The sequence below is a fragment of the Psittacula echo genome (assembly GCF_963264785.1).
Source record: "Psittacula echo genome assembly, chromosome: 22".
NCBI classification, from domain to species: Eukaryota; Metazoa; Chordata; class Aves; order Psittaciformes; family Psittacidae; genus Psittacula; species Psittacula echo.
Window position 1 is genome coordinate 6,494,068 of NC_137758.1, and position 13,647 is coordinate 6,507,714.

General features: G+C 56.6%; 1 protein-coding gene across 1 annotated transcript; it reads left to right on the forward strand.

The window, feature by feature from the left end:
* Positions 1–34: 34 nt before the first annotated feature.
* DEF6 (DEF6 guanine nucleotide exchange factor) lies at positions 35–13,647 on the forward strand. The gene is made up of 11 exons (XM_080632983.1): positions 35–340; positions 5,308–5,448; positions 6,985–7,170; positions 9,376–9,603; positions 9,684–9,830; positions 9,971–10,079; positions 10,162–10,460; positions 11,031–11,197; positions 11,387–11,585; positions 12,001–12,091; positions 12,326–13,647. Exons 1-11 carry the CDS (start codon positions 131–133, stop codon positions 12,535–12,537), a joined length of 1,989 nt encoding a protein of 662 aa, XP_080489109.1. The 5' UTR covers positions 35–130; the 3' UTR covers positions 12,538–13,647.

The window sequence follows — 13,647 nt, forward strand, 5'->3', positions numbered from 1 at the left end:
GGATTGTACTTCTGTGTGCATGGGGGTTCTGGGGCAAAGACCTGCAGGCCAGGGGACTGTGGGGCTGCGATGGGGGGGACCGTAGGGCGGCGATGGGGCCCGTGGGCTCCTCCGGGGTGCACCCAAGCAGATGGCGCTGCTGCTGCGCGCGTCCCCCAGCGCCCGGGGCTGTCGGGGCAGGCGGTTTCCTGGAACCGGATCCTCGGCCTCGGCAGAGCCGCCTCTGCCACCGCCGCCCGTAGCCATGGACCTGCGAGCGGAGCTCCTCAAGTCCATCTGGTACGCGTTCACCGCCCTGGACGTGGAGAAGAGCGGCAAGGTCTCCAAATCCCAGCTCAAGGTGAGCTCCTGGTGAGACTCGGAGGGCCCCGGCGGCTGGGCTGCGAGGAGCAGAGCTGGTCCAGGGATGCTGTGCATCGGCCCTGGGGTTCCATGGAGGGATTGTTAAACATTAGGATTGATAAGACCTTGCTGTTAGCTCCACGCTGGGTTTGATGGCGTTTGCTGGCTCTGCCTTGTCTCCCTTAACGAAAAAAAGGGGGGGGGGGGGGGGGGGGAGGAGAGAGTTAGTGCTCAAATGTATTTTCCAGGTGAAAATGAGGAGAAGTCTAATTTTTAGTTGTTTTCAGCTGTCTTCAGTTTCTTATGCTTTTTATGCCAACAAACAGCCCAAATTAGGTTTATATTTTCTTGCTTGCTGGAGCACCCGTGTTTCTGCTTCCTGTGCAGCCAGCGGGTTGGGAGGTAGAGGCAGCCTGATTTTAAACTAAACCTCCTCAGTGGTCTGGCCAGAAATAACACAGAGCGTTGAAGAAATCTCTGCTTTCCCCTGTCCCCCACCCCCTCAGAGGGCTCCTGCATTCAGCCCTTCTTAAAACTGTCGTGGCTTTAACAACCTTTTTCTCTGCCTCCAGGACAGGCTCTGGGTGACTGTCAGGCTGCACCTTGGCTGCAGTGATGGTTACTGATTTTTAGGTTCTTTTTCCCTTCACAAATGATGGGACTCCTCTTTTCCTTTTCTTTTTTTTGTTCCTGAGTAGATGTCCCCGTGTGGTTCTTAGGCTGGTGCTGGCCTGGGAAATGCTGGTTGGGGCTGCGATGCAGAGGAAAAACCTGAGCTAGAAACATGCAAAACACGGGGAGCTGTTGCGTCAGGACTTGGCAGCCGCTGCCTGTCTGTGAGAGGAGTTATGAAACGTTCAAAGAAACCTCTTTTCCTCTGTTCCCCATACTTTATAGGGCTTCCCCCAGGGCAGACTGTAGGGAAGGTGCTGGGCTTGGTGGGCAGGCCATGTTTTGCCCCAAAATGAGCAGTTTTGTTTGCAGGGATCTGGAGGAGAAGCAGCGGGAGCTGAGAGCCCCCTGCTTTGCAGCTGAGAGCCTTCGGCTGCTCCCCAGAACCATGTGCCCCTGCGAGCCGCAGTCACCTACTTAAAGCTGGAGAAATAGCTGAAGGACTTAGGGAAAATCCCAAAGCAGGCCAGAGCCTATTTCCCCTTGCTAATCCCAGAGAGGGGCTGTTGTGCTCCTCTCACAGCAATCCCCTGCACCCAGGCTTTGGGTTCTAAGCCCATCCCAGGCACGCTGCTGGCCCCGAACACGTGCAGCACTTGTCTGTGAGATCTTTATCACCAGCGACAGCGCTGAGGCCACAGAGACCCGAATTTGAGCAGCAGTTTGTCAGGGAGCTTGGGCAGAGGGGTGGGAGCTGCAGACCCTCATGTAGGGGATCTGGGGGGCTGGGGATGGTGTCTCCACCGTGGCTTTGCCCAGGGGGATGGTTTAGAGGGGAAAGAAGATTCACCCCTCACTGGTTTTCCATCCACCTTCAGCAACAGCACAGGATGGTGGCAGGGCAGGTTTAGATGGAGCTGAGGAACAATTCCTGCCCCAGAGGGTGCTCAGGCATTGGAACAGGCTGCCCAGGGCAGGGCTGCAGGCACCGTCCCTGCAAGGGTTCACACCCCGTGGAGACGAGGCCTCAGTGCCATGGGTTAGGGGTGGCCTTGGCAGTGCTGGGGTAAGGGTTGCACTGGATGAGCTAAAAGGGCTTTTCCAACCCAATTGATTCTATGGTTCTATGACTCCATGGTTCTATGATTCTATGACAAATGTCTACTCTGGATAACTTTCCACTCCCTTTTGAGTTCGGGGAGAGCTCCTTTGCATCCCCTGTTACTGCCAAATGCTGGCTTGGGTTTGCTCCAGCCTACACAAGCCTGCACTGGGGTTTCTGTTCATTCCATGCAGAAGAAATCCAGGGCCTCAAAGGTTTGTTAAAGCCACAGTGGCCATGTCCCCTCCAGACTCCTCCCAGGCTGTGCTCTGCTCCCTCGCCCAGGTGTGTTGCTGCAGGAAGAGTCTTGAAGAAGGGTGGCAGAAGTGCTGGTGTTCACAGCATTTGCACCTCCAGAGGCAAACCCAGACCCAGGAGCAGGGGTGGGATTTGGTGGTGGAGGAGCAGCAAATGGAGCCCAGCACTGAACAACTCCAACCTCTCTCCAGCGCAAGTCAATTTATCAGCATTTCAAAGCCATAGGTTGAGCAGTTGAGTTCTTTGCATGGACACTCCCATGCAAGAAAGCGTGTGCAGATGTGTAGGTGTGTGTCTGCACAGGAAGGAAAGACAGTTGTGGTTAAGTGCTACACAGCAAGCGGTGTTGGGCAGCTCTGTTCCCAGTGCGGGCACGCACCAACCCTGGTCTTAGATAGGAGTTTATCCTCTCTCTCTGCCTTCACATCCTCTGTGGCCAAGCTGGTGGAGCTACACCCGGTCTCCAGGGATGCTAGCTGGGATGTGGATTGCAGGATGCTGCTGTCAATGAGTCCTTCAAGGCAGCCTGAGCACTGTCCTGGTGCTTCTCAGCACCTCTGTTCTGCTCCTGTCCCTGTTGTGGAGGATTAGGAGGGGTTTGCTCCATCCAGGAGCTTGGTCTTCTGAGGCAAAGCCCTTGACAGAGGAGAGGAAGAGGCAGGGGGACAGGTGAGTGGTTTAAAGGAAGAGCTGCCTGGCGGGGAGCACAAATGGCTCTTTGCACAGGCCAGTGGGTCCCAGTTTGGCCAGCGACAGGTCTGAGAGCAGCTCATCGATTCAGGCAAGGGGAAAAGCCTTTCCCAAGGTCTGGAGCTGATGGGGTGGTGAGGAGGCAGCCCCACTTCTGTCCTCCTCACTGCAGCTCAAGGGCCCCTCGCTGCTGACAAAGGCTCCTGGTGCTGGGGTTCCCCTGGGACAGGGCTCCCTGCACCCCCAGCTCCGGGGAAGCTTTGGTTTTCTCTGCAGGGCTGGTCTGGCAGGTTTGCACTTGGGGAAACCGAGGCAGCAGCCACAGTCCCTGTGTGGTGCAGGAGCTCAAATCTCCCCTGCTCCTGCCTGCCAGGGGGTTGTGTTTAGCACAGGGAGCCAGGTTCCAGCCTGAAATGTCACTCCCAGCCCTGGCATCACCCCCAGCACCTTCCATGGGAGTGAAGAATGGCACTGCCATTCTCTGTCTGTGTAAACATTTCACCCCCAGCTCTGGCTGGCTGCAGAGGGATGGGAATGGGGCGTGATGGGGAGCATGAGAGCAGAGGAGAGGGTGGAGAACAGTATTGGGGCTGGTGGTCAGAGGGATCTGGGATGCTCACGGTGTCAGGCAGACCTCTGCCCACCCCCTGCATGGAAAGGCTGTGCCAGCAAATTGCTCTCAGAGCATCCCTTCCCTTCTCCCCGCTGTTATTTTCCCCTCCTAGCACCCATTTCAGAACCCGGCGGGGGGGCTGGGGTGGTTTCCTACCTCTCCTCCCTGTGCAGGGTTTGGGCAGCCCTGACTCCCCACCATCACCATCAGCCTGGCTGGGGCTTCCTCCCTGCCCCAGGGGGGCGCATTCTGTAGGAATCGGAAAGGGATTCTGTAGGTGACGGAGCAGAGGGGGTGAGGTTCGCAGCGTGCCGGGATAGATGGAGGGGCTTGGGGTGCTGGCTGTGACCCAGGGGCACATGCGACAGCTCTCAGGGCTTTTTGGGGTTCTGTGAGAGGAAGTGTGAGCGATGGGGATGAGGCCCAGCATTGAAAATGCAGAACAGGATGCAATTCCCAAAGTTTCAATCCATCCTGATGGATTTGTTCACTGTCCTGCAGGATGCCCAGTGCTTTCCACCCCTGCATGGACCCCGGGGCTGCACTGAAGTCCAAAAGGCTCAGCCATAGCAGCAGCAGCGCTCAGGGCTACAGCCCGCTCAGTGTTTGAGATGAGGGTGGAGCTCTGCTGATAGCATCAGTCCAGGGGGGTGAAGAAGAGAAAGAAAATCTGGTTGAGCAAGAACCGTTTCCAGCTGCAGCAGCGCGTGGCCTCCGGCGCCTCCTCTTCTGCAGCGAGGAAGCTTCCAGCTCAGGAGGAGCAGGGATGCTGCACACCAGCTCCCAGCCCCTCTCTTAGAACCATGGAATCAATGGGTTAGAAAAGAGCTTTAAGCTCATCCAGTCCAACCATTCCCCAGCACTGCCAAGGCCACCACTAACCCATGGCACTGGTCTTGAACCCTTGGCAGGCTGCACCTGCAGATCCTACAAGCCATCCCTGCCAACCCTCATTGGGATGCTCATTTGCCATCTCCTGCTTGCTGGGAGGTAAAGACAAGGAGACAACCGCGTGCCTGGTATCACAAGCTGGATATGCTGGTGGTGTTCATGGGCAGCCTGGCTCCAGCGTGGGCCTTCCAGCACATGGGAAATCTGGGAGTTTCAAAACATGCTTTGTCTTGGGAGAGAAGCTGTGGCTGCCCCATCCCTGGCAGTGTTCAAGGCCAGGTTGGACACAGGGGCTTGGAGCAAGCTGCTCCAGTGGAAGGGGTCCCTGCCCGTGGCAGGGGTTGGAGCTGGAGGAGCTTTAAGGTCCCTTCAACCTAAACCAGGCTGGGATTCTGGGATTCATCTTTGAGTCTTTCTGTGCCCCACTGGCACATAACAGCTGGGGCCAAGCTGGCTGCTGTCATTAGTTATGTTGTTGAGAAATCAGAAAGGGCAGCTGCCGAACAGCTTGGCTCCGAGTGGCTTATCATCCCTTCTAGATCAAAGCATGTCCTGTTTGCCCTGTGACATTTGTAACAGCCTTTAAAAAAAAACCAACACAAACTTCCCCATGTGATAAGAAATGAACATGGAAAAATCCTCAATTTTGCCTGTTTCTAACTCATTCTGTAAGGTTTACACTTGGGAATGTAAAGCTGTCTCCCTGCCAAACCCAAACCAGGGTCTCCGGGTGGTTTGGTGGCACCATGGGGATGTGCCGGGGTTGTTCACCTTCTCCCCATCCCTACTGCTCGGGCAGGTGCTGTCTCACAACCTGTACACGGTGCTGTGCATCCCCCATGACCCCGTGGCGCTGGAAGAGCATTTCCGTGACGATGACGATGGGCCGGTGTCCAGCCAGGGTTACATGCCCTACCTCAACAAGTACATCCTGGATAAGGTGAGCCCCTTGGCCAACCCTGCCATTACCTGCTGGGTGCCGCCAGGTCTGCTCCCATGGCTCCTGTCCCCTCTGCTCCTGGAGATCCCATGTCTTGATGTCTGGAAAAGGGATACAGGAAGTTGGGAGCACTCAGGTGAATGCCAAACCAAGTGAGCAATGTTTCATACTCAACGTCTCCTTGGCAAGGATGAAGTCAGCCGTTTCCATCAAGGCTCTGGATGGAGGTGCATCTCTGCCCACACTTCCTATAGAGCTCAGAGAGAGAAATCAACCCCTTTTTCCTCTCCACCCCTGTTCAAATCTGAGGTGTGACCTCATTTGGCAAAGGGGAGGAGAAGGAGGAGGATGAGGTGCTGGGGCAGGAGCAGAGGTTGGGGTGGGCAGGGGCTTTTTCCCTTCTTTCCACATGGCTCAAAGGCACCTTTGTTTGGTGAAGGAGAGGCTTTGTGCCTGCGTGGAGAAGGAAAAATGGCTGACAACTTTCTTCCACGGTGTGCTAGAAAGAAGAGGGGGCTGGAGCTGGGTGCAGTAACCCTTCCCTCCCTGCTGCTTGCCCAGGCTGGTCCCTGGGCTGCTCTTTGTCTTGCCCTGAACTGCTCAGGAGCTGCCCAGCCTGGTTCAGGGACACTGATCTCAGCTGCAGGGATCTGATCCGCAGTGGGTGAGGGCAAAGCCTTCCCCAGCGCTCTCTGCCCAGGGAAAAGAGCTGCATAAAGTCAGCCCAGCCCCATCTCCCTGCCACAGAGCAGTTAAAATCCTTCCAGTTTCCCATGTAGTTCTCTGGGAGATGAGATTTAAAGCCTCTTCTTTTGGTTTTGCCGTGGCTAATAAAATCCGAGGCAGCATGAGAAGGGGAAGTGGGTTTTCCTTGTAAGAGGGGCTTTCAGCTTGCTGCCACCCAAAGGTATTTCTCCAGCCCTGCTACAGGCTGTGGTTTGCCCTCATGTTGGCAGCACACTGGAATGGAGCAGCCAGATGCAGCCAGGCTCCCTTGGTCCCCATCACAGTTCACCCATGCCACACCAAAGTTGCTGTGTGATGCCAGACGAGTGGTTTCAGTCGCTCGTGGACAGGCAGTGGGGATGAGGTTGATGGAGGTGTCATTCCTGCCTCCACTGCTGCCTGCCCATGGACCGTCATTTCCCTTTGCTGAATCCCAGTTCCGTCTTTACAGTCAAATGGGATAATGAGAATGATCCAAAGCCATGGAGGCACTGGGGAGGTGGGCTCGGGACAGCACTATGCAGTGCTCTATGTGCTTCACCACGGGGCTCCTGCTGGTGCTCCAAAGCTGGGCCGTGCTGCAGCAGTCCTGTAGCATCTTTCCTATCAGCCAGGGCACCTCGCTTACCTGTGTAGGGGGCCTGTGCTAGGGATGTGTAGTCTGGCATCATGGGGCAGTGCCCTCTTACACTCTAGTTGTGGGTCTAGAGAAGATTTCAGGTGTGAGGGTTTCTTCCCTCCACCGTTTCCTCCCCAGAACCCCCTTCCACAGCCCTGCAGCACCAGCTCACCCCTGACTCCTGCCTGCAGGTGGTGGAAGGTGCTTTTGTCAAAGAGAACTTTGATGAGCTCTGCTGGACCTTGACAGCAAAGAAGAATTACAAGCCTGACCGGAATGGGAATAGCGTCGTGTCCCACCAAGACGCCTTCAAGCTCTGGTGTCTCTTCAACTTTCTGTCTGAAGACAAATACCCTCTCGTCATGGTGCCAGACGAGGTAGGACCTTCCTCTGCCGCCTCCTCATCCCCAGCCTCCCCAGGCTGTGCGTGCTGGCAGAGCCCTGGTTGGGTTTGACACATCCCGCTATCACTTCCTGGCATGTCCCACCACATCCTGCAAGATGTGGTGCTCCCGGGTGACAGCGACCAGGGGAGCGGTGGGAGGAGGGGGGTGTCTGCCCTGTGCACCCCCAGCTATGCCCATGGACATCCCTATTTGCCCAGGATTCCCTTGGGAGCAGCTGGGATGACCCCTCCAAAATGCTGAAGCCTCTCACATACAGATGTCTTGGACGATGAGGTGGTCCATCTTGTTCTGCCATCGTCCAAGCCTACAACAAGCTCTTTTGCCTGCTGTGAAGTGAATGTGCCAGGTTTCAGAGCCCCAGCCCAAGGCGCATCCACAGCTCAGCTCCTCCTCGGGCTGGTCCCATGCTTAAAGCCCTTACATCCCACCCAAGGGCTGAGCTGAGCATGGTGCTGCAAGAGGACTCCCGATTTTCATGAGGAGAAAGAGAAGATGATGAGAAAACCTTCAAATCTGGCACAGTGGTGCTTGCTCCATGACGCTGCTGTCAGGCTGGATGGGGTTTTACAGCCTGTGCCACCACGAAGGCAGGGGCAGAGCAGACCTGGTTGTCCCTCTCCCTGCCACCAGGCACTCAAACCCTGTCCAGCGTCCAGAGGGTTAAGAGTGAGGTACCCCGGAGCAGCAAAGCATCTGGCAGTTACCTCCGAATGCCACCCAAATCCCCAAATCCCACCCAAATCTCCAAATCCCACCTGGCATTTGGAGGAGGAAGGAGGTCAGCTGAAACCCCCATGAGAAGGGGGACAAGCTCAGAAGCCTCACCAGGAGGAGCTGAGCTGGGCAAGCAGCTGCCATCAGCTTCTACCCCATGAACCAACTGAGCTCAGCAGAAAAGCCAGAGAAAAGGGAAAAAGGAGACAAGAGCAGCAGCGCTGCGCAGCTGAGGGAGGGTGACCGCACTTCCTGCCCCCGGGAGAGGCGCTTCCTGTTCCCCAGCCCATGACACACTGAATCATCTTTCTGCTCACGGGGCTGAGCTTGAAATAAAAAGAGGAAAACCAGAAATTATATTAAATTCTTGCCCTTCTCCTACTTGGGTGATGGAAAAAATGCAGCTGGGGATGGGACTCTGCTGTGCTCCACCATTCTGCTTGGCTCTCTGCAGCCACCACCCTCCTTGGGCCTTAGGTGGTGGGTAGAGAAGAGCTAGCAGCAAAACATATCGCAGAATCACAGAACCATGGAATGCTTTGTGTTGGAAGGGACCTTAAAGCTCCTCCAGCTCCAACCCCTGCCACGGGCAGGGACCCCTTCCACTGGAGCAGCTTGCTCCAAGCCCCTGTGTCCAACCTGGCCTTGAACACTGCCAGGGATGGGGCAGCCACAGCTTCTCTGGGCACCCTGGGCCAGCGCCTCAGCACCCTCACAGGGAAGAGCTTCTGCCTAAGAGCTCAGCTCAGTCTCCCCTCTGGCAGGTTCAAGCCATTCCCCTTGGCCTGTCTCTACAGGCCCTGACAGAGTCTCTCTCCAGCATCCTTGAACTCAAACAGAACTAAGTCTTCCCAATATTGTGTCAACCACTTTAGCTCTTCTTTAAAGCAGTATATTTACAGTTTCAAAGCAATGCTCATCTCCTCCATAGAGTCCTTCCCTTCCCTCAGTGTTCTTATGACCTCAGCTGGAAAACAGAGCAGTGCTGAGGTCAGGACCATGGTCTGGGACACGAGCCTTGCAGGCTGGGTTGCAGGGACAGCAGTGTTGGTCTCTTCTCCCTCAGGCACTTGACTTCTGCAAGCAAACAAGCTAAAACCATTTCAGTCTTGTGGTTAAAAGGAAAAACCTCCTGGCAGTGGTTAAGCTTTAACCCAATCACAGATTGGTTTGGGTTGGAAAGGACCTTAAGATCATCCAGTTCCAACTCCCTGCCATGGGCAGGGACACCTCACACTAAACCATGGCACCCAAGGCTCTGTCCAGCCTGGCCTTGAAAAAGGTCAGCCTGCCTGGAACGCCTTGGCAATGACCATCAACCATCACAAGGGGTGATGGCTCTGGCATAAGGGTGCTTCATCTCCAGGCAGGAGACAGACGTGGTCTTGGGCTCTCCGGAGTGATTCGGTGGGGTAGCACAGCTCTCACGTCTCCCTGTCACTGCCTTCCCCATCCCCACAGGTGGAGTACCTACTGAAGAAGATCTGCACAGCCATGAACGTGGAGCTGAGCTCCTGCGAGCTGGATGATTACCTGTGCCAGGAGCCGCAGGGGCAGGGCGGGCTCACGGTCTGGCAGTTCCTGGACATGGTGAACTCGGGGCGGTTCCTGCGCGGCATCGAGCAGGAGGCCGTGAGCATGGCCATAGAGGAGGTGTACCAGGAGGTCATCGAGGATGTGCTCAAACAGGCAAGGAACCCACGCGTACTGGGGTACAAACCCTGTCTTGCTCCCACACTGGTTTTGATGCCCATGTCTCTTGGGAGCAGGGCTACCTCTGGAAGAAGGGCCAGCTGAGGAGGAACTGGTCAGAGCGGTGGTTCACTCTGAAGCCCAGTGTCCTGTCCTACTACATGAGTGAGGAACGGAAGGAGAAGAAGGGGAGCATCACACTGGACAAGCACTGCTGTGTGGAGGTACAGCAGGACAGGAAGGGGAACTCCAGAATACACAATCTCACATCCATGAGCATGGGAGAGCCAGTCCTGTGGCTGAAGAAAGTGGGGATAAGGTGGGGTAGGGGGGAGTAACACCATCCTGTGTCCTGTCCCTGCAGGTGCTGCCTGACCGGGATGGGAAGAGGTGCATGTTCTGTGTGAAGACCCCGTCCCGCACCTATGAGATGAGCGCCTCCGACACCCGGCAGCGCCAGGAGTGGACCCTAGGTCCATGTTCCCCCTGTGCCCCCTCCCCAGCTTCCCCGTGCCCTGCTCCATGTCCCCACTGACCATCCCCTTCCCTCCCCAGCCATCCAGACGGCCATCCGGCTGCAGGCTGAGGGCAAGAAGTCCCTGCACAAAGACCTGAAGCAGAAGCGCCGGGAGCAGCGGGAGCAGAGGGAGCAGCGCAAAGCAGCCAAGGAGGAGGAGACGCAGCGGCTCAAGCAGCTCCAGGAGGAGAAGGAGAGGAAGCTGCAGGAGCTGGAGCTGCTCAAGGAGGCCCAGCGGCAGGCAGAGATGCTCCTGCAGGAGGAGGAGCAGCGGCGGAGGCAGCAGCACGAGGAGATGCAGAGGGCCCTGGAGATCCAGCTGCGGGAGGCTGAGCAGGCGAGTGCATCCCCATGGGGTGTCCTGCCACAGGGCTGCGGTGCTCATGGGGTGGGCTTCCATCCCCTTCCCTTCCCATGGCAGCAGGGGGTTTGGAGGAGCTTCTAGGAGCATGCCCAGGTCTTGTAACAGTGCTGCTGCCACCCATCACCTCTAGGACCCCAGGGGCTGATATGACCTGGGATGAGGGACAGAGGGGTCAGTGCCTCCATGCATGAGATACCTGAGGAGCAGGAGATAAGGACAACCTGCCCCAGGGTGTATGAAGTTGGGGGCAGGTGAGAGGTGAGCACTAGTGCTGGGGTGGCCAAGGAGCCCATCACTGGCTCCAAATCATAGACTCAGAATCAACTAGGTTGGAAAAGACCTTGGAGATCATCAAGTCCAACCATGATGCAGTGTGTCTCCTCAGCAGGGAGACAGCTTTGCTTCAGAGCTCTCTCTATGGGCTTTTCTGGTGCAGGAGATGTCTGTCCTCATCCACCCAGGGATGTCAGGATAAAGGAGTCTTGGGGACGGTGGTGATGGCTCTGGAGCTGCCGGTGCTGATGGCTCTTGTTCCTGCCACAGGCTCGCGCCTCCATGCAGGCAGAGATGGTGCTGAAGGAGGCAGAGGCAGAGCGTCAGCGCAAGCGCATCCTGGAGCTGGAGGACATGCAGGAGCGTCTGCAGGAGGCCCTGCAGCAGGAGGTGAAAGCACGGCAGGATGAGGAGTCTGTGAGATACGCGCAGGCCAGGTAAGACCAGGGCATCTCTGCTCCTCCTCAACCAGCTCCGCTTCAAGGGCTGAGCATGGGGACATGCTCCCCTGGGCAATGAGATGCTCTCTGGGGTACTGGGGTGTGCTGGTGACTTCCCAGTATGCAAGAGTGGGGGAAGCTGGTGGAAGAAGTGGTACAGGGACGTCCTCACCTCTTTGTTGACAGGCTGCTGGCTGAGGAGGAGGAGAAGCTGAAGCAGCTGATGAAGCTGAAGGAGGAGCAAGAGGAATATATCATCAAAACTCAGCGGGAGAAGCAAGTCCTCAAGCAGGAGATGGAGAACAAGAACAAGTGTCTGGAAGAGGCGCAGAAGCAGCTGGAAGAAGTGAGACTGAACAGGCAGCGGGTGGACCAAGACTTCATGGTGAGCATCACATTGGTGCCACATCCCTTCATGCTGTGAGCCCTGGGGGACTTCCCAGCCCTTCCCAAGTCACCTCCACACTGAGGGGGTCTCAGCAGCTCTGGGGACCAAGCTGCCATTGCCCCGGGGCTGTCTGAGCTGTGCCTTGTGCAGGCACGGGGTGATTCAGTGGCTGAGATAGGACAAAGTGTTTCCCAACCCAGGGAGACAATGCGGGTGCCCAGGGCAATGCTGACAGTGGGAGTGTGTGGAGGGGGGAGGACTCGAGGGGCAGCAGAAGACCTAGAGGAGGGTGAGCTGGGTCTCTGTCCCAGAGGGAGCCTCCAATCCCGGCTTAGTCAGGGAAACTCCTGCCCATGGTCCTGGGTCAGGGTCTGTCAGGGCTGGCTCATCCCTCTCCTCCGTCTCCTCGCAGGCGGCCCAGCGGAAGCTGCGACAGGCCAGCACCAACGTCAAGCACTGGAACGTCCAGATGAACCGGCTGATGCACCCCATTGGGCCGGGAGGTAAGACATGGACCAGCACACCCACCCTGCCCCCCTCAGCACAGCCATGCTGGGGCAGGAGCCCCATCTCCCACCCATCTTCCCCTCTCTGGGGATATCCGGGGGCTGGAAGAAGCCCCATCTTTCAGAGATACCCCAACACCTCTGGCAAGGAGAGACTCCAAAAGCGTTTTCCTTAGTTGAAAGGTCAGTTTGGACCCTGGGTAAACAAATCCTCTTTCTCTTCATGTCCAGACAAGCGTACAAATGTGAGTGGAGGCGGCTTCGCTGGCTACCAACCCCTCCTCTCCCAGAGAGATTCCTCCCTCAAACTCAAGCAGAAAGTGGAGGATAAAGGCAGTGACCCCACAAAGGACATCAGAAAGGAAAACGTGAGCAATGGTGGGAACAGCAGCGTGCTGCCATCTCCGGATGTGGACACCATGGCCACAGAGCCCAGCAACTAGCCTGGAGGATGGCAGAGCCCAGTGGGGAGCTGCAGGGCACAGCACATGTCTCTGAGCAGACACAGTCAACACAGCCATCTCTGGATGGAGACAAGTGGGGACCAGCACAGAGCCTGGAGATGACTGCACAGGAGGCAGGGATGCTCCCATTTTCTTCAGGAAGGGCTGCAGCCACCACAGGCCAGGAGGCTCAGCCACATGTTGGAGGCTCAGACAGTCCCATGTTGGGGAGAAGGCAGCAGAGCCATCTCCCCAGGGCTGCCCTGGTGTGGGACTTGGACTCAGCTCCCCAGACTCTGGTTTCCACCATGCCTAAAAGAAAAAGCCACCAGTGGGTCTGGACAATGTGGCCCAGAGCTGCAGTTCCCCTTGGTTTCCACCAGCAACCCTTCTGCATCACCCAGCGCGCCCATGGGTGCATGGCCCTGCAACAGAAAGCCTTGGCAGGCTGAGAGGTACCTTCTGACCACCCCACAGAAGGGCTGCGGTGTCTTTAACTAACACGTGCATTCCCTGAAGGTGGTTCTTAGTCACTGGAATCACATAGGTATTAGCAGAAACCAACAAGCAATAAAGCTTTTGGAGCTGCTGCCCTGCAGACTTTCTTCCCCACACACCTGTGGCCCTGCAGACACCAAACCTCCCTCCTTGGCAGCTGTGGGGCTTTGATGCCCACTGTAGAAAAGAGCCCACTAAAAGGAATGAGACACCAGCCACGGCAAGAGGCTCCACCAGTAGATTTGGGCTTGGTCAGGAGGGACACAGACTCTGGTGAACCGGTTGTAGATGATGAACTCCCTGCTGGGCTGCAGGGCTGGCACAGGGGCAACGTCCTGGGGGGAAAACACCTCTACATGATTAATTACATGCTTGTATAGGAAGGTAACGGTGTTCTGGGCCGTGTTTAGGTCTTTGCCCTTGCACGGCAGGACTCCCTGTTTCAGGAGTCTTGATACAGGATGTGGTCCAAGGCAATAGCAAAGACTCCCAGGGCCCATTGGAACCAGCAGCTGGGGGATGTGGCAGCTCTCTTCAGTAACGCCGGCCTGGCCTGGCTCCTCCAGCTCATTTGCTCCTCAAAAACCTCAGAATAAAAGCCAAGTCTGCTGG

What these genes read in the sequence shown, in the direction of transcription:
- DEF6 (XM_080632983.1), top strand. Translation starts at nt 131, where the DNA reads ATGGCGCTGCTGCTGCGCGCGTCCCCCAGCGCCCGGGGCTGTCGGGGC. An exon ending in ACAAGTACATCCTGGATAAG is followed by an intron (nt 5,449 to 6,984) that starts GTGAGCCCCTTG and finishes TCCTGCCTGCAG; the next exon opens with GTGGTGGAAGGTGCTTTTGT. An exon ending in TCGTCATGGTGCCAGACGAG is followed by an intron (nt 7,171 to 9,375) that starts GTAGGACCTTCC and finishes CCATCCCCACAG; the next exon opens with GTGGAGTACCTACTGAAGAA.